Below are 19,902 nucleotides of genomic sequence, written 5' to 3'. Positions count from 1 at the left end.
TTTTTTTACTATTGATCAACAATTATGTTCTCAATCAAACCAAAAGACCCATAAATATCAAAGCTTAATATTTTTGGAAGTTGTAGTGGTTTTTTTTTTAGATTTGGCTATCGGTTTGTGCAGGTAACTATTACTGTGCAGAATTATTAGGCAACTTAATAAAAACCAAATATATTCCCACTCACTTGTTTATTTTTACCAGGTAAACAAATATAACTGCACAAAATTTAGAAATAAACATTTTTGACATGCAAAAACAAAACCCCCAAAAAATAGTGACCAATATAGCCACCTTTATGATGACACTCAACAGCCTACCATCCATAGATTCTGTCAGTTGCTTGATCGGTTTACGATCAACATTGCATACAGCAGCCACCACAGCCTCCCATACACTGTTCCAAGAGGTGTACTATTTTCCCTCCCTGTAGATCTCATATTTTATGAGGGACCACAGGTTCTCTATGGGGTTCAGATCAGGTGAACAAGGGGGCCATGCCATTAGTTTTTCATCTTTTAGACCAGGGGTGGGGAACCTCCGGCCCGCGGGCCGTATACGGCCCGTCACGACTTTTTATGCGGCCCCCAGGCACATTCCCAGGGACCGCTGTGCTCTGGCAGCAGCCGCGCTTTTCCCGGCTGCCGGCCCTTTAAATCTCACTGCCTGATGCCTTGAGGGTAGATGCTAGAATGTACGGGCTCTATCCAGATCCTGACTTCCAGGACCTGACTGCAGCCCATACATTCTAGGCTTAACCCCGGCCTGTGCTAGTGTGCTCTCTGCTCTGGTGGGCGGGGTAAACAGCACGCTGCGATATGTCACAGAAGAGCTGCAGCAGATTTACCAGCCTCCCGGACCTGCTGTCTGCGTGACTCCTCCTCCCCCTCACTGTGAGTACGCAACCCATCGCTACCCCCCCCGCTAAGTGCTGTGTACTCCCTCGTGCTGTGTGTACCCCTCAATGCTGTGTACACCCCAGTGCTGTGTACCCCCTCGTGCTGTGTACCCCCTAATGCTGTGTATCCCCTAATGCAGTGTGTACCCCCCAGTGCTGTGTGTACCCCCTAATGCAGTGTGTACCCCCTAATGCAGTGTGTACCCCCTAATGCAGTGTGTACCCCCTAATGCAGTGTGTACCCCCTAATGCAGTGTGTACCCCCTAATGCAGTGTGTACCCCCTAATGCAGTGTGTACCCCCTAATGTTGAGTACACCCCTAGTACAGTGTGTACCCCTTAGTACTGTGTGTGCTCCCCTAGTAATGTCTGTACCCCTTGGGTGATGTCTATGCCCCCCCAGTGCTGTCCGCACCACCTAATGCTGTCCATGCTGCCACCAGTGCTGTCCATGCCACGGTCAGTGCTGTCTGTGCCCCCTTATGCTGTCCGTGCTCCCCAGTGCTGTGTGCCACCCCTCAGTACTATGTACCCCCAGTGCTCTGAACTTGCTACTGCTGTCTATACCCTCCCACTGCTTTCTATGCCCCCCAGTCTGTGTCCTCCTGTTGATGTCTATGCTCCCCCAGACTTCTGTGTCTCCCTAGTGCTGCCACCTAGTGCAGTCCGTGCAGCCACCTAGTGCAGTCCGTGCAGCCACCTAGTGCAGTCCGTGCAGCCACCTAGTGCAGTCCGTGCAGCCACCTAGTGCAGTCCGTGCAGCCACCTAGTGCAGTCCGTGCAGCCACCTAGTGCAGTCCGCGCAGCCACCTAGTGCAGTCCGCGCAGCCACCTAGTGCAGTCCGCGCAGCCACCTAGTGCAGTCCGCGCAGCCACCTAGTGCAGTCCGCGCAGCCACCTAGTGCAGTCCGCGCAGCCACCTAGTGCAGTCCGCGCAGCCACCTAGTGCAGTCCGCGCAGCCACCTAGTGCAGTCCGCGCAGCCACCTAGTGCAGTCCGCGCTGCCACCTAGTGCAGTCCGCGCTGCCACCTAGTGCAGTCCGCGCTGCCACCTAGTGCAGTCCGCGCTGCCACCTAGTGCAGTCCGCGCTGCCACCTACTGCAGTCCGCGCTGCCACCTACTGCAGTCCGCGCTGCCACCTACTGCAGTCCGCGCTGCCACCTACTGCAGTCCGCGCTGCCACCTACTGCAGTCCGCGCTGCCACCTACTGCAGTCCGCGCTGCCACCTACTGCAGTCCGCGCTGCCACCTACTGCAGTCCGCGCTGCCACCTACTGCAGTCCGCGCTGCCACCTACTGCAGTCCGCGCTGCCACCTACTGCAGTCCGTGCAGCCACCTAGTGCAGTCCGTGCAGCCACCTAGTGCAGTCCGTGCAGCCACCTAGTGCAGTCCGTGCAGCCACCTAGTGCAGTCCGTGCAGCCACCTAGTGCAGTCCGTGCAGCCACCTAGTGCAGTCCGTGCAGCCACCTAGTGCAGTCCGTGCAGCCACCTAGTGCAGTCCGTGCAGCCACCTAGTGCAGTCCGTGCAGCCACCTAGTGCAGTCCGTGCAGCCACCTAGTGCTGTCTGTGCCCCCTTATGCTGTCCGTGCTCCCCAGTCCTGTGTGCCACCCCTTAGTACTATGTACCCCCCAGTGCTCTGAACTTGCTACTGCTGTCTGTACCCTCCCACTGCTTTCTATGCCCCCCAGTCTGTGCCCTCCTGTTGAAGTCTATGCTCCCCCAGACTTCTGTGTCTCCCTAGTGATGCCACCTAGTGTAGTCCGTGCAGCCACCTAGTGCAGTCCGTGCAGCCACCTAGTGCAGTCCGTGCAGCCACCTAGTGCAGTCCGTGCAGCCACCTAGTGCAGTCCGTGCAGCCACCTAGTGCAGTCCGTGCAGCCACCTAGTGCAGTCCGTGCAGCCACCTAGTGCAGTCCGTGCAGCCACCTAGTGCAGTCCGTGCAGCCACCTAGTGCAGTCCGTGCAGCCACCTAGTGCAGTCCGTGCAGCCACCTAGTGCAGTCCGTGCAGCCACCTAGTGCAGTCCGTGCAGCCACCTAGTGCAGTCCGTGCAGCCACCTAGTGCAGTCCGTGCAGCCACCTAGTGCAGTCCGTGCAGCCACCTAGTGCAGTCTGTGCCACAGCCAAGGCTGTCCATGCCCCCCTACTGATGTATATGCCCCAGCCCCCTCCTGTGATGCATATGCCCCAGCCCCTCCTGTGATGTGTACTCCCAGTGTCTCCTGTAATTTATGCACCCCAGCCCCTCCTGTGATGTATATGCCCCAGCCCCTCCTGTGATCTATATGCCCCCAGCATCTCCAGACCGAGACAAACCTGGAAAAGCAGCTGTGAGAAACAAGATGATCAATATCACCGAACACACAGTCACACCAAACAGAAGCAGCTCCTGCCTCCACAGTAAGGGTGAGTTAATTAATCGTTTGACCAAATTTTTCAAGTTGATAATGTTGTGCGGCCCCCAAAGGTTAGTAGGAAACTCCAAATGGCCCCCGGCAGTAAAAAGGTTCCCCACCCCTGTTTTAGACCTTCACTGGCCAGGCACGCTGTGGAGTAGTTGGATGCATGTAATGGAGCATTGTCCTGCATGAAAATCATGTTTGTCTTGAATGATACAGACTTCTTCCCGTACCACTGCTTGAAGAAGTTGTCTTCCAGAAACTGGCAGTAGGTCTGGGAGTTGAGCTTCAGTCCATCCTCAACCTGAAAAGGTCCCACAAGTTCATCTTTGATGATACCAGCCCATACCAGGACCCCACCTCCACCTTGCTGGTGTCGGAGTGGAGCTCTCTGCCCTTTACTGATCCAGCCCCTGGCCCATCAAGAGTCACTCTTATTTCATCAGTACATAAAACCTGAAAAAAAAATCAGTCTCGAGATATTTCTTGGCCCAGTCTTGACGTTTTATCTTTTGTTTCTTGTTCAAAGGTGGTCGTTTTTCAGCCTTCCTTACCTTGGACATGTCTCAGAGTATGGCACACCTTGTGCTTTTTGATATTCCAGTAACATTGCAGCTCTGAAATATGGCCAAGCTGGTGGCAAATGGCATCTTGGCAGCTTCACGCTTGATTTTCCTCAATTCATGGGCAGTTATTGTGCGCCTTTTTTGCCCAACACGCTTCTTTCGACCCTGTTGGCTATTTGCCATGAAACGCTTGTTCGGTGATCACGCTTCAAAAGTTTGGCAATTTCAAGACTGCTGCATCCCTCTACAAGACATCTCACAATTTTGGACTTTTCAGAGCCAGTCAAATCGCTCTTCTGACCCATTTTTCCAAAGAAAAGGAAGTTGCTTAATAATTAAGCACGCCTTATATAGGGTGGTGATATCATTACACCACACCCCTCCTCATCACAGAGATGCACATCACCTGATTTACAGTATAGTCCAAATGTTTGGACACACCTTCTCATCTCTAGAACAACTGTTAAGAGGAGACTTTGTGCAGCAGGCCTTCATGGTAAAATAACTGCTAGGAAACCACTGCTAAGGACAGGCAACAAGCAGAAGAGACTTGTTTGGGATAAAGAACACAAGGAATGGACATTAGACCAGTGGAAATCTGTGCTTTGGTCTGAGGAGTCCAAATTTGAGATCTTTGGATCCAACCACCGTGTCTTTGTAGAAAAGGGGAACGGATTGACTCTACATGCATGGTTTCCACCATGAAGCATGAAAAAGGAGGTGTGATGGTGTGGGGGTGCTTTGCTCGTGACACTGTTGGGGATTTATTCAAAATTGAAGGCATACAGAACCATCATGCCTACCACAGCATCTTGCAGCAACATGCTATTCCATCCGGTTTGCGTTTAGTTGGACAATCATTTATTTTTCAACAGGACAATGACCCCCAAACACACCTCCAGGCTGTGTAAGGGCTATTTGACTAAGAAGGAGAGTGATGGGGTGCTATGCCAGATGACCTGCTCTCCAGTCACCAGACCTGAACCCAATCGAGATGGTTTGGGGTGAGCTGGACCGCAGAGTGAAGGCAAAAGGACCAACAAGTGCTAACCATCTCTGGGAACTCCTTCAAGACTGTTGGAAGACCATTTCCGGTGACTACCTCTTGAAGCTCATCAAGAGAAAGCCAAGAGAGTGTGCAAAGCAGTAATCAAAGCAAAAGGTGGCTACTTTGAAGAACCTAGAATATAAGACATTTTTTCAGTTGTTTCACACTTTATGTATTTCATTCCACATGTGTTAATTCATAGTTTTGATGTTTTCAATGTGAATCACAATTTTCAGAGTCCTGAAAATAAAGAAAACTCTTTGAATGAGAAGAGGTGTCCAAACTTTTGGTCTGTACTGTACTTAATTGGTAATTGGCTCTCAAGCTGATACAGCTTGGAGTAGGACAACATGTATAAAAAGTATCATGTGATCAAAATACTCATTTGCCTAATAAGTATGCACACAGTATATTCTTAAGCTTTATAATAAATAAATAAAAAAAAAGCTATACAAATCTTTTTCCCTAAAATTGTATTCTGCTCAGCTGTACATGCATAACATGTTGGGCAGATCAGAATTCATTGCACCACATGACAGGTTTGCTGCAAGCTTAAGTAATGTACAGCAGCCTGGTGTTTGTCTCGGAATACCATCACTGGCCCTTTCTATGAGGACTGTATGCCCTTTCTATGAGTCCTGTGGAGGGACAAAACGCATCTGAAGGCTTGTGGGACATCTAAAGGGACGGCGAATAGGAACAGATGTGGACCATCCTTTGATACAGGATTCTGGTGCCTACCTATGACACCGCCTGAGAAATTTGCTGTGACAGACAGTAGGAACCCCTGGATGGGTGAGATCTTTCCTACTTTGTCCATGTTTGTTTTCATGTGAATGAGGGGTACCTATTGCTTATTAACTTGGACCACTGTCTACTTGAAAGCAATTTGTGATTTGACATAAATCCCCTCATGGGCCCAGACAGGTACTAAGGTCTTAGTGTAATCAAAAATACAATTAATCACCAAAGACCTTCCATGGGTGACAATACAATACAATGCTATATCCTGCATCATTCTTTATCATTGCGTGATATAGTTGCCACCTATTGTAGGTATTTTGTTTGTACAGTGCACCTTATGCAAGGCAGATGTATTTTTGTGGTGTTTATATGGTTGAGGTGTTTTGTACTCGGACATTTTATGATTAAAGGTTTAGTTTTATTTTTTTTCCTCAGTTGGTGCTATAGCCAAGCTTAAGTATTGTAATAAACAGAATGCTGTCTCCTTTATTTTACTTTGTAATTAAAAAGTGGAAGCCAAAGAAGTGCAAATAGGGTCTTACCCGGGTGATGAATGAGGGTAAAAGCACAGAGAGGCTCGCCTTGGTGGGTTGTGACAGTCACAACCACCATACTGAAGTATAACACAGCTGTTGCAGCCCCACTTGTAGGTACATTTGGAATGGTGCAGGAATGGTTAATGCCGCGCTGACATGAATAGAAGGAAACTCCAGGAAAAATAAACTGTGGTTTTATTGAACAACGCGTTTCAGAGAATTTTCTCTATCAGGTCAAAAATCACATTCGGACCTGATGGAGAAAGAATTCTCCAAAACACATTGTTCAATAAAACCACAATTGATTTTTTTCCAGCAGCTTCCTTCTATTCATGTCAGCGCGGCATTAACCACTCCTGCACCATTCCAAATCTTTTTACTTTAACAGATCTCAACACAAACTTTCCCTGAATATTTTCTTAAAGGGATAGGAAATCGTGATGAGAGAGCACTATTGTACTCGGTACACGCAACGAGCAGTCAGACTCTCGGAAGGGTTCGACTCGTGTACAGAGTATAATGGAAGTCAATATGAGAACTGAAGATCTTCCACAAAAATGCTTGCGTTTACATTGATTTCCTTTATACTCTGTACACCAGACAAGCATCTCCAAGTGTCCGACTGCTCCATACGAGTACAGAGTACCCAAGCATGGTGGCTCATTACGCGTAAAGAGTACCCGAGCATGGTAGCTCATTACAAGTACAGAGGACCAGAGCATAGTAGCTCATTATGAGTACCCGAGCATAGTAGCTCATTATGAGTACCCGTTGCATGGTAGCTTATTATGAGTACCCGAGCATGGTAGCTCATTATGAGTACCCGAGCATGGTAGCTCATTATGAGTACCCGAGCATGGTAGCTCTTTATGAGTACCCGAGCATGGTAGCTCATTATGAGTACCCGAGCATGGTAGCTCATTATGAGTACCCGAGCATGGTAGCTCATTATGAGTACCCGAGCATGGTAGCTCATTATGAGTACCCGAGCATGGTAGCTCATTATGAGTACCCGAGCATGGTAGCTCATTATGAGTACCCGAGCATGGTAGCTCATTATGAGTACCCGAGCATGGTAGCTCATTATGAGTACCCGAGCATGGTAGCTCATTATGAGTACCCGAGCATGGTGGTGCTTGCTCACCAATAGGAAACAGAAGAAGGACTTTAAATGAAGTGCTTCTGAATGGACTCTGGATACAAAACACAAACCCCTTACTCTAAGTGGCAAACCTGGCACTCACAAATTCAAACAACTTTTTTTAGGCAGCCTGCTGCTACCAGCCGGATGTCATTACTCTGGAACCCGTATAGGCAAACAAAGAAAAACCAGGAGCAACAGCTGACAAGAATGTGGATGTGCAAACCACAACAAGACAGCACTTACTCCCTGAGTGGAGATGGAGGCCAATATCCCTCCAGCGCACCTTCTGAATCCCAGCCGAGCCAATGGGTTTGAAAGATGATCGACTCAAGGAGAGTGATAAAAATGTATTTTACCATTAGAAAATGTAAAAAAAATCTACACGTTTACCTTCATTGGGATAGATTGATTTGAAGGCAAGGGGGTCTATAGCAAAGAAAATGACATAAAGCTGTTTAGTTCCCACACCAATTTCCTCACCTAATATTATAATCTCTGCAATACAGGGATGTTTTTAACCGCTTCACCCACGGGCGATTTTCAGTTTTTGTTTTTTGCTCCCCTGCTTCCGAGAGCTGTAGCTTTTTTATTTTTTCCGTCAATCTTGCCATATAAGGGCTCATTTTTTGAGGGACGAGTTGTACTTTTGAATGAAACCATTAGTTTTACCATATAGTGTACTAAAAAAATTGAAAAAAATGGCAAGTGTGAAAAAAAAATTGAAAAAAAAAGTGCAACGGCCTAATAGTTTGAGATATTTTATTCACCATGTTCACTATATATGGTAAAACGGATGTGTTTTTGTGATTCCTCAGTTCAGTATGAGTTTGCATACCCCAAACATGTACAGGTTTACTTTTTATCTAAAAGTTAAAAAAAAAAAAAGGACACTTTTCGCACCGTTCTCATTTTTTGGGATCTATGGCTTAGTGACTGCTTATTTTTTGCATCTTCACTGAAAAAAGAGAGAGGGGTAGCACATATGAGAAGCACCCATGGAATTAATTTAAATTTATATTATGGAATTGCTCACCTGAAGAGGTTGTGCGCCCTTGCACAACATCGGTGGTAGGTGTGTAATTCCTCCGGAGAAGAGGGCTGTCTCCACTGACGTTAACGTTGCTGTGCTGGCTGAGTCCGGGTATGGTATCGCTGATTGCTCCTATGATTCACCAGCAACTTGGATCCTGGAGCACCTTTGCGATCCTCCGTTCTCCAGCTGGGTTGTTCAGGTTAGATCTAGCAGGTCCTGTTACTCTGAGTGGCTCTAACCGAATTCCCTTGTCAGGAGTGGGCATATAGTAGATTAAAAGTTTCGATCTGATTGAGCGCTAGTAAATGGGCTGCCAGTCTTGTAAAAATGATTAGCTTTATTATTAATAATAATAATAATAATAATAATAATAAAAAGCTCCTGTTTTTAACAACGCATTTCAGCAAAACCAATAAGGAAAGCAACATTGGTTTTGCTGAAACGCGTTGTTAAAAACAGGAGCTTTTTATTATTATTAATAATAAGGCTAATCATTTTTACAAGACTGGCAGCCCATTTACTAGCACTCAATCAGATCGAAACTTTTAATCTACTATATTTTTTGCATCTTGGCCTGTTTTTAATGGTATTATTTTTGTGCAGATGCAACGTTTTGATAGCCTGTTTCACATCATGCGCTAAATACGCGGCGACCAAAAACCGTAATTTTGGGGTTTGGAATTTTTTTTAGTGATGAGCGAGTATGCTTGTTACTACTCGGTACTCGCACGAGTATCAATGTACTCTGGCTACTCGGCGGGGACCGAGTAATCTCGCGATACTCGTGCTGTACTCGTGGTCTTCATGTTGGCGCTCTTTTTACAGCCATCCCTTATGCAGGGATTGGCTGGCAGACCACTGCAATGCCAAAGCCCTGTTGTGGAATTGCAGTGATTGGCCAGCCCGCACAGCGTGACCGTGCCTTTAGCCCGACACTTCCCCGCTCGGCTACGGCCCCTCCCGCACTCCACTCCGCGTGTATATATATATGCACGCTTACACACACACGTACTTTTTTTTGTTAATTTAAAGTTTTATGGTTTCTACATGCTACCGGGGAACATTTCAGAATAATACTCGGGTCTCCCATAGGATAACATTGGGCTCGGTGCTCGGGCCGAGTACACGAGTATTTTGAGATGCTCTGCCCGAGCCTCGAGCTCCCGAGCATTTTAGTACTCGCTCATCACTAATTTTTTTGCCATTTTGCAGTTTACCAATCAGGTTAATTGATTTTATATTTTGATAGATCGGGCATTTCTGAACACTGTGATAACAAATGAGTGTATATTTTTTATTTTTTAACACTTTAAAATTTTCAATGGGGCAAATGGAAGGTGATTTGAACTTTTAGGGTTTTTTTATTTTTGTTAATTTTTAAAAACTTTTTTCACTTTTATTTTACTAGTACTTCTAGGGAACTCGGCAGTCTGATTGCACTGCCATTTCTCCAATTTACAGCCACACCACTGAGATCTGCAGAAAAGCAGTTCTCCTATTACAAATGGCAGTCTGCTGGCTGTAAGAGGAACGGACTCATGATCGCTACAGGAGTCATCACAGGACCCTGTGCTACCATGACAACCATCAGATCCACGTGATCACGTCATGTGGCTTCCGATGGCGCTGGGTAAGTGAATGCTTACCGCTGCGCGCTGTTTCATCTCGCTGTCACATGTGGACAGCGAGATGCAAGGGGTTAACAGGCACGAGTGGAGAGCGGATCCACTCGTGCTTGATTGACGCACATGTCAGCTGTTCAAATCAGCCGACGTGCAGGGATCGCTGCCAGCTGCCCGCGGCGGCGATTAACCTCACATGATCCATGACGTACCCAGTCATGTGTTGTAAAGAGGTTAAGATATTAGCCATAACAAAGTATTTAACGCAATAATAAATAATGAACAATCATAAAACCGCTCTCAATTAAAAAAAAAAAAAAAACAAGCTTTTTCCTTCTACTTAAATTGATATATCTTGTAGAGTGGTTTTTTTTTTAATTGTAACATGTTTTTACCTTTGTAATGGTTGAGTACATTTTTTTTTTTTTTTTTAATTCACTCACCGCAAGTGAGATCATCTTTCAAACCCATTGACTCAGCTGGAGTTCAGAAGGTGCGCTGGGAAGACAGGAGGGATATTGGGATAAATCTCCTCTCATGGAGTATGTGCCGATTTGTTGTGGTTTGCACATCGCCATTCTTGCCTTGTCGGCCGGCGTTCCTGGTTTTTTTTGTAGTTTATGAATGCCTTAGTAAATGTGGATTTAAAAGCACGAGTATCATTTTCAAATACAGGTAACAAAGGGTTTCTTAACAAAAACACCCTGCTACTTGATGGTCTTAGAAGGTTACCAAATGTGTAGTACCGGGGAAGGGGGCCCGACTCATCTCAGACCACTTGAATTCTCTTCTACATGGGAAGTGTATGGATATAGCTTTAAAAAAAAAAAAAAGTTTTATTGAACTTTTTTACATACAAAACTAAGACATACACCTTGTACTTGACACAAAAGTATCTCCCACTCCCACCCAAATTTAGCTTTTAACACATTGCACGTATTACTTGTTGGTAGTGAACCCAAAGCACCATTCATTGTCAGAAAGCATTCAGCTTAGTTATGGATGGGAATCAGACTTTGTTGGCCAAACATCATAAATAAAATATAAAAAAAACAAAAAAAACAAAAACAGAAAAAAAAAAAAAGGGAGGTGGTGTGGCATGGGGTAGAAAAAGATTAGAAGCAGCACATAATTATCCCTGTCTGAAAAAAAAAAAAATAAATAAAATAAAATTTACCATGGAACTGTACATGTTAATTTATAACCAAGAAGGATTTTCCGCTTCCTATGGACTGTTCAGAATACAAGATGTTATCAAAAAACAAACAAAAATATAAAAAATAAATCACAAGTATTTCCATTTCAAAAGATTTCGCAAACAAAACTTTACTTTGACAAGAGAGCGAGTGTAAGAATTTGTAATAGCTGGTATGAAAATAGGCCTAGTAATGCAAATACAGGGTTGGTCTGAATTTAGTGAAGACTGATGGTCAAATTGTAAAAGTTCAAATAATAAAAGTTGGCTAATGGCATCCTGGAATGGAAGACATTATTATCTGTACAGATGATTACTATAAAAGAACAAATGTCTGTAATAAAAAAAAAAAACCCACTGTAAAATATACTGCTGTATATTAAAAAAAAAACCAAAAAAAACAAACAGCTTGCGATATCTTTTGAAACTGTCCATTTGTAACCATAAATTCCAGATTCAGTAATGTAATCCATCAAATCTCCATAACACTTGTTTAATTGTCATGTTACATGCTCTTTCAATACCATTGGAATTTTTTTATAGCAATTTTTCATAGAAAAGTATTCCCACATTTGTTTATACGGCATATGCTTCCTTTTAAAAGACAAAAGATGCATACTTTCTGAACTACACTAACATGCACATAAGTACATTATACTAGTTTGAGATAATATAAACCTAAATGTGTATTGTAGTCACTGAGTGCTTCTGAAATTGTGGGGGGTCAAATCTATTTATGGCGAGGTTTTTATTTATACATAATATATAGTTTCCGGTCTTTCCACGCTCCTTGAGAAAGCAACAGAGCGAAACATGTGTCGGAGTGAGGGGTCACAGACTGTCTTTTTACCACCTTATTACACTGGTAAATATACTAATAATATTATGTGTTATTGCCTTCCATGTATGGTTATAATTGTATTGGTATGCTGCATGTCCGAGGTGGGCTGTAATTTATCAAATGATCAACTGAATATTTGACTAATTATTAGTGATGAGCGAGTATGCTTGTTACTACTCGGTACTCGCACGAGTATCAATGTACTCGGGCTACTCGGCGGGGACCGAGTAATCTCGCGATACTCGTGCTGTACTCGTGGTCTTCATGTTGGCGCTCTTTTTACAGCCATCCCTTATGCAGGGATTGGCTGGCAGACCACTGCAATGCCAAAGCCCTGTTGTGGAATTGCAGTGATTGGCCAGCCCGCACAGCGTGACCGTGCCTTTAGCCCGACACTTCCCCGCTCGGCTACGGCCCCTCCCGCACTCCACTCCGCGTGTATATATATATATGCACGCTTACACACACACGTACGTTTTTTTTGTTAATTTAAAGTTTTATGGTTTCTACATGCTGCCGGGGAACATTTCAGAATAATACTCGGGTCTCCCATAGGATAACATTGGGCTCGGTGCTCGGGCCGAGTACACGAGTATTTTGAGATGCTCTGCCCGAGCCTCGAGCTCCCGAGCATTTTAGTACTCGCTCATCACTACTAATTATTTATATAGTATTTATTTATTGATTATTTATTCTGGATGACACTTGGAATCTTTATCTTGTCAGCACCTTAATTGTGGGAATTTCCCTTAAGGCATTTAACTAATGCATGCAACATTTATATATGTAGGTGGTTGTTATTCTAGTCCCTGTTAATTTAACATTTACGGGACTATATTATTGTCTTCTGTCTGTGACCCTTAATATTATATCTATCACGTAGCACCTTTTTCTTGCTGTATATTCATGAATTTTAATATGTATTACGAAAGTATTGGTTTTTAAACTCTAACATTGTCACTTCTTCATTGAACATGTAAAAATGTTCAAGGTTGGTTGCAATAGTTTCCGGTCTGCAGTAAATATTGTGGTAGGGAGAGAATAGAGTAAAGGCTTCTTACCACACTAACAAGGTGGTGATTAGAAGCCATTTAAAATGGGTTTCCTTTTCAATTATATTTTGTTATTCTGTAAGTTTGTTTGAGTTTAACTAATTGCCTCCTCATTTCTGCTCCAAAACATCCTCATTACTACTATAGTGTAGGTGACCACTGCAGACAATCAATGAGCACAGCAGACCGGGGTCTATCAATACTGCAATCTGGCGGCAGGAGTAGAGAGGTTTTGTGGAGGGAAGATTATAGCTAATGTTGGCATTTGTAAACTTTACCTTCACAGAATAAAAAAAAAAAAGGTTAAAATGCTAGAAGAAAATTAATTATTATTATTATTATTATTATTATTATTATTATTATTATTATAAGAAACTAATCAATACTAAGGTTGAAGGTAGACTGGAGTACAGAGTTCAACCTATAGCCTAACGATGATCCAGAGGAAGGCAAAACCCCCATGGGGCAGACCGTAAGCTCTATATTAGGGGAAAAATCCCAATTCCTTCCTATCTCCACATATGGCAGTCAGACTAGTTTCCTGGATCAACGCCCCATTTGTATTAAGGTTATAGTGTTCATTATTATTTAATATAATTATTACATTTGGTGTTATCATGCTAAGGCTGCTTTCACACTACGTTTTTTTAGCATGCGTCATGAACTTTTTTTGCTGCAAAAGCGGATCCTGTTTTTGCAGAGAAAAACGCACGCAAACATGTGTTATTTTGCAGGATCCTGTCACTTGAAGTTTATGGGCGGGCATTGGAGTCATGTGATCGGGAGTGAGGGGAACTGAACGTTAAAGACTGAGCCGGCATCTGACAGCTGCGGAGGCTCGTAATCAAGGTAAACATCGGGTAACTTGCTTGGATACCCGATCTTTACCTTGGTTACGAGCGTCTGCAGCTGCTAGGAGCCGGGCTCACCTGCACACGCAACCAAGGTAAACATCGGGTATCCAAGCAAGTTACCCGATGTTTACCTTGGTTACGAGCCTCCGCAGCTACTCAGGTGGTGGAGAGAGGGACTGATAACACCAGGCTGGTTTCTGGGCATGCTTAGTAGAGCAAGCAGGATCCTGTCTATCAGCATGCCAGCGTTCACATACGTTTGTGTGCAGTATAGTCAGGATCCAGCAATTTGCAGTATTTGGATGCAGCTCAAAAACGCTACAAGTAGCGTTTTTGAAGTAAAAAAACGGCAAGTCGCTGGATCCTTACTATAACGCACGCAAACGCATGTGAACGCATGTTGATGCGAGTCAATTGCAAATGCGAGTCAATTGCAAACGCATTGAAATGAAAACGCATTTGCACTGGATCAGTTTTTGCGTTAAAAAAACGTTCAGGACGCATGTTAAAAAAACGTAGTGTGAAAGCAGCCTTAGTGAAAAAAGAAAAAAAAAATACAACACTGCACCTGACAAAGAAGCAGATGAGTAGTCCTGACAAGTCACACCGAGCAGTACAGGGTAAGGCTATGTGCGCACGTTGCGTACTAGCCCTGCAGAAATTTCTGCAGCGATCTGAAGAGCACACGTGCGCTTCAAATCGCTGCAGAAAATGTCCGTAGAGAAAAATAAAAAAAAAAAAAGCAGATTCCATGCGCTCTGCCTGCAGCTCCTGCCATAGACAGAGCAGGAGCTGCCGGCAAAGCGCACGGAAGAAGTGACATGTCACTTCTTAGAACGCAGCGCTTCGGGCAGCAGCCGCAGCGCTGCGCTCTAAGACGCCACGTGCGCACGGCCCCTGCACAATCTCCATAGACTGTGCAGGGGACGCAGGACGCATGCAGTTACGCTGCGCTACAAAGCGCAGCGTAACTGCATGTATTTACGCAACGTGCGCACACAGCTTTAGGAGCGTGTAAGGTGTTAAGTATTTTTTTAAAAAAGTCTTAAAAATAACACCCATTATATTTTGAGTGAGAAAAATTATGTGACATGCAAAATATGGTCAATAGTTTGTGTATGAGCTTTTTTTTTTGTAGTCAAATTTTATGCCCATGGAAGATTGATATTTCAGCTGCATAAAAATATGGAGCAGATTATACTGCCACGTATTAGATTTGTTCTCCTGCCACAATTCTAACAGGAAAGAGAATAACAGTCTGTACTTGCAAGTATAAAGCTGAACCAGATGTGGAAAGCTGTAGATTAAGTTACACGTATTTAAACACATGCAGCTTTCCTAATATTCAGCATTTTAAGTTCCTTTTTGTTATTGTGCCTACGTTCTACACCGGGATACTGAATTTGGGGTGAGGAATTGCTGGCATTAGGCTGCTTTCACACTGTTTTTTTAACATGCGTCATGAACGTTTTTTTGCTGTAAAAGCGGATCCTGCTTTTACAGCAAAAAACGCATGCTAACAATGCATGTGTTATTTTGCAGGATCCTGTCACTGGATGTTTAGGGGCGGGCATTGGAGTCATGTGATCGGGAGTGAGGTGAACTAAACGTGCCAGACTGGGAGCCGGCTTCTTACAACTGCGGAGGTTCGTAACCAAGGTAAACATCGGGTAACTTGCTTGGATACCCGATATTTACCTTGGTTACGAGTGTCTGCAGCTCTCAGGTGGGAGAGAGAGACAGGAGGGGGAGGGGGAGAGACAGAGAGAGAGAGGGAGGAATGAGAGGGTGGAGGGAGAAGGGGAGAGAGAGGGACTGATCACCCGAGACTGGTTTCTGTGCATGCTCAGTAGAGCAAGCAGGATCCTGTCTATCAGCATGCCAGCGTTCACATGCGTTTGCATGCTGTTTAGTCAGGATCCAGCAATTTGCAGTATTTGGACGCAGCTCAAAAATGCTACAAGTAGCGTTTTTGAAAAATGTTAAAAAACTGCAAGTCGCTGGATCCTCACTATAACGCACGCAAACGCAGGTGAACGCATGTTGACGCGAGTCCATTGCAAATGCATTGAAAGGAAAACGCATTTGCACTGGATCCACTTTTGCGTTAAAAAAACGTTCAGGACGCATGTTAAAAAAACATAGTGTGAAAGCAGCCTTACTTTATTATTTTGTCCATAATGTATGTTTCTTTGTTTTGATGCTTTGTTTTGGGTTTTTTTCAAATATTTTATTGGCAAAGGGGCTTTATGAAGAAGAAAACAAAACTACTTTCATATACTTCCCTTTAATGAGATTTTTTTGTAAAAAGATTAACCACAAAAAAAATGTTATGGAGCTTACATCCAAATTAAAAATAAGCTTTAACTTACCTTTGAGCCTCTTTCATTAAAAATTATTTCTACATCAAGAATTTTTCCAAATTGCTGCAGGAAAAAAAAAAATACTTAACACTACAATCTTAAAGTACAGGGATTACAATTTTTTTCTCCACTAGTCCCAAATCTATAACCTCATTATACCAATTACTTACTCCAAACATTTGCCGTAGATCAGGGTCTCTAAACCGAAATGGTATGTTGGAGACATGAAGGCGCTTAGGAGTTGGTTTCGTCTCAGCGCTGTCGTTAGTCAGCGTTTGCGGCTGTTGCCCTTCTGGCTGAGCTCCATCTGTCTGCTAGCATGAAATGAAAAATGGCATATACTAAGTGTTAAGCTATTTGCAAACACAAAAGCACATTTTCAGTGGAAGATATTGCATCAAGATCCTACAGTTTGCAAGTGTTACATTTACAGAAAAATACAAACATCTTGAAAAAATTGATAATGTAAATTTGTATAATGTGTTTTTTAAAGACATTTGAACAGCACTAAATGTAAGACTAAAAATGAGAGGATGGCAAATTCCTAGAATATTGTATCAATCAAGCCATTCATGTTCCTGATTGCAAAGATCCCCACTTAGGCTGCTTTCACACATCCGGTTTGGCTGTGCGGCACAATCCGGCTCTTTACAGAAACCGCAACCGTTTTTTTTTTGCCGCCGGTTGCGTTTTTTCCGCATAGACTTTCATTAGTGCCGGATTGTGCCGCATGGCCTTGCGTTCGGTCCGGTTTTTGCCAGATGCGGCATATTTAGCCCAAGCAGCGGCCGGATGGAACGTTGCCTGACACGTTTTTTTGTCCGGCGAATAAAACCGCATTGTGCCGCATCCGCCCGATGTGGCGCTACTTCTAATGCATGCCTATGGATGCCGGATGTGGCAAAAACCGCATCCGGCCGCCGCATGCGTTTTTTTTGCACTGCGCATGCTCAGTAGCGTGCCGAAACCGGCAAAGAACGGACGGGCCACATGTAAAAAATTATGCAAAGGATGCGGTTTGCGCTTTTTCCGCCGCATCCGTTGCATAGGTTTTAGAGCCGGATTTAGCCGCACTGCTAAAACCGGATGGGTGAAAGCAGCCTTATGAGAGTCCCAGAGTAATCCCATATTCTAGCAATGATAAACACCTTCAGTTGCATATTCTCATTACATTTGTAACACTTTTTTTCCCCAGTTTTTCAAGTCTTATATTGAAGTCCACTGGGAAAAGTGCCAAGCATGCAGTGTTCTATGCAGCCAGACGTGTCCTAGGAAGGCATTCACACAGCAGTAATCTTTAGCTAGTTAAAAATCAGGCAATTTTCACCTGTGCATAACCAGGCACACTTTTTCTTTTCACACAAGACGTTTTAAGAGCTCTAAAAGAATTTCTTGTTTGGATATTCAAATGTTAGCATTTTATGATACATGGAGTCTCATCTTTACATATTTTTAAGGGCTACATGGGGAGAATAAAGTTTAAAAAAAAAAAAATAAATATTCACACCACAAGAGGACCACTAAAATAAATGTTATATTTTGTTTTTTACATAACAATTTAAGCTTTTTAGCAGTCTCAGTTTAGTTCAGGAGTGGAAACGAGAGGCTGAAATTAACAGGACTTGCATCATATATCCAACGGTGATCACTGACTGGTAGAGGAAGCGCTGTTAGTGTTAGCGCTTTTTATGTTATATACAAAGAGCTTGTTCAGCAATGTGCATGCAGTGATCAGTAAGACAGATGGTAATAATGCTGGAGTCACACTTGCGAGTGACTCGTGTGAGCCTCGCATCACATCACCTGGCACGGCCGCACACTGACACGAGCGGGTCGGCTGCATGTATTTCACCATGATGCGAGGAGTAACAAGCAAGGCACTCACAAGTGCGACTGTGGCCTCGAACCTGCCTTTTCTATGGGAAGTCTGCAAGGCAGATTCCTATTCCTGCACAATTTCACTGCAGCCGCTTATTATCCAAGTAAGTTTTACAAAGTCAGTTATATACAGATGAACCAAAGGTTTTACATTTTTAGCTGGTCCGGAAACTGCTAAATCACGTAAATAAGACAAACAATCACTGATCTCGGGGAGACCAGCCAGAGAACACACTGCCGGCAGCCAGCGAGGGCGCTCAAGACCGTGAAATCCTAGGTACATTGCCCCCTGGGAAATATGCAAATCAAAAAAAGTCTGTGGAGCCTGTGTTAGGAGTCTCAACACAGAAACCAACCAGATATCCCTCCAGGAAGGACCTAGCCAAGGAGTGGCTCTTAGGCCAGAATCCAACTCCACACTGATGAGGGGCAATACCCCGAAACAGCTGTCTGTGGATGGATACCTGGCCTTGGTATTTCCCTTGTCATATCTTTAAACTTGTCAAAAAGTTGGATATTGACCAAAAAGGCCACTTAATATGGTGGTTATGGTGGTCTCCTAAAAAGAGCCACCCCTCGGCTGGGTCCTTCCCGGAGGGATATCTGGCTAGTTTCTGTGTTGAGACTCCTAACAGAGGCTCCACGGACTTTTTTTAATTTGCAAATCACATAAATAGTAAACGAATAAAATAAAATTAAAAAACAAAAAAAAAAACAAAACACAGGTTGGGGTTTATTGCCAATTTTTTCTTTAAAAAGCATGAAGTGACACTGTCAGGACATACAGGATATACAGTAATAAATGTGTGTATATGTGTAAAAAAAAATATATTATATATATATATATATACACACACACACACACACACACACACATACATATACACACACACACACATACATATACATATATATATATATACACACATATACACACACACACACACACACACACACACACACATATATATACAGTTAGGTCCAGAAATATTTGGACAGTGACACAATTTTCGCGAGTTGGCCTCTGCATGCCACCACATTGGATTTGAAATGAAACCTCTACAACAGAATTCAAGTGCAGATTGTAACGTTTAATTTGAAGGTTTGAATAAAAATATCTGATAGAAATTGTAGGAATTGTACACATTTCTTTACAAACACTCCACATTTTAGGAGGTCCAAAGTAATTGGACAAATAAACCAAACTCAAACAAAATATTTTTATTTTCAATATTTTGTTGCGAATCCTTTGGAGGCAATCACTGCATTAAGTCTGGAACCCATGGACATCACCAAACGCTGGGTTTCCTCCTTTTTAATGCTTTGCCAGGCCTTTACAGCCGCAGCCTTCAGGTCTTGCTTGTTTGTGGGTCTTTCTGTCTTAAGTCTGGATTTGAGCAAGTGAAATGCATGCTCAATTGGGTTAAGATCTGGTGATTGACTTAGCCATTGCAGAATGTTCCACTTTTTTGCACTCATGAACTCCTGGGTAGCTTTGGCTGTATGCTTGGGGTCATTGTCCATCTGTACTATGAAGCGCCGTCCGATCAACTTTGCGGCATTTGGCTGAATCTGGGCTGAAAGTATATCCCGGTACACTTCAGAATTCATCCGGCTACTCTTGTCTGCTGTTATGTCATCAATAAACACAAGTGACCCAGTGCCATTGAAAGCCATGCATGCCCATGCAATCACGTTGCCTCCACCATGTTTTACAGAGGATGTG

The 19,902-nt window shown here is 43.7% G+C and overlaps 1 protein-coding gene across 3 annotated transcripts in view; it reads right to left on the bottom strand.

Annotated features, from left to right (window-relative positions):
- The window catches only part of RBFOX2 (RNA binding fox-1 homolog 2), an 846,394-nt gene that overhangs the window by 539,573 nt on the left and 286,919 nt on the right, over positions 1–19,902 (bottom strand). For 2 of the 3 annotated variants that reach the window (XM_075321972.1, XM_075321970.1), the window contains exons 3-4: positions 16,469–16,612; positions 16,308–16,361 (exon numbers count right to left, since the gene is read on the bottom strand). In XM_075321972.1, the coding sequence (XP_075178087.1) occupies positions 16,308–16,361; positions 16,469–16,612 (198 nt within the window). The remainder of the gene's footprint in view (positions 1–16,307; positions 16,362–16,468; positions 16,613–19,902) is intronic. The other variant, XM_075321971.1, reaches the window with a different exon arrangement.

The sequence above is a fragment of the Anomaloglossus baeobatrachus genome, chromosome 8, assembly GCF_048569485.1.
Source record: "Anomaloglossus baeobatrachus isolate aAnoBae1 chromosome 8, aAnoBae1.hap1, whole genome shotgun sequence".
Taxonomy (NCBI): Eukaryota; Metazoa; Chordata; class Amphibia; order Anura; family Aromobatidae; genus Anomaloglossus; species Anomaloglossus baeobatrachus.
Note: the sequence above shows the minus strand (reverse complement) of the source record. Positions and strands in the feature narration are given on the sequence as shown.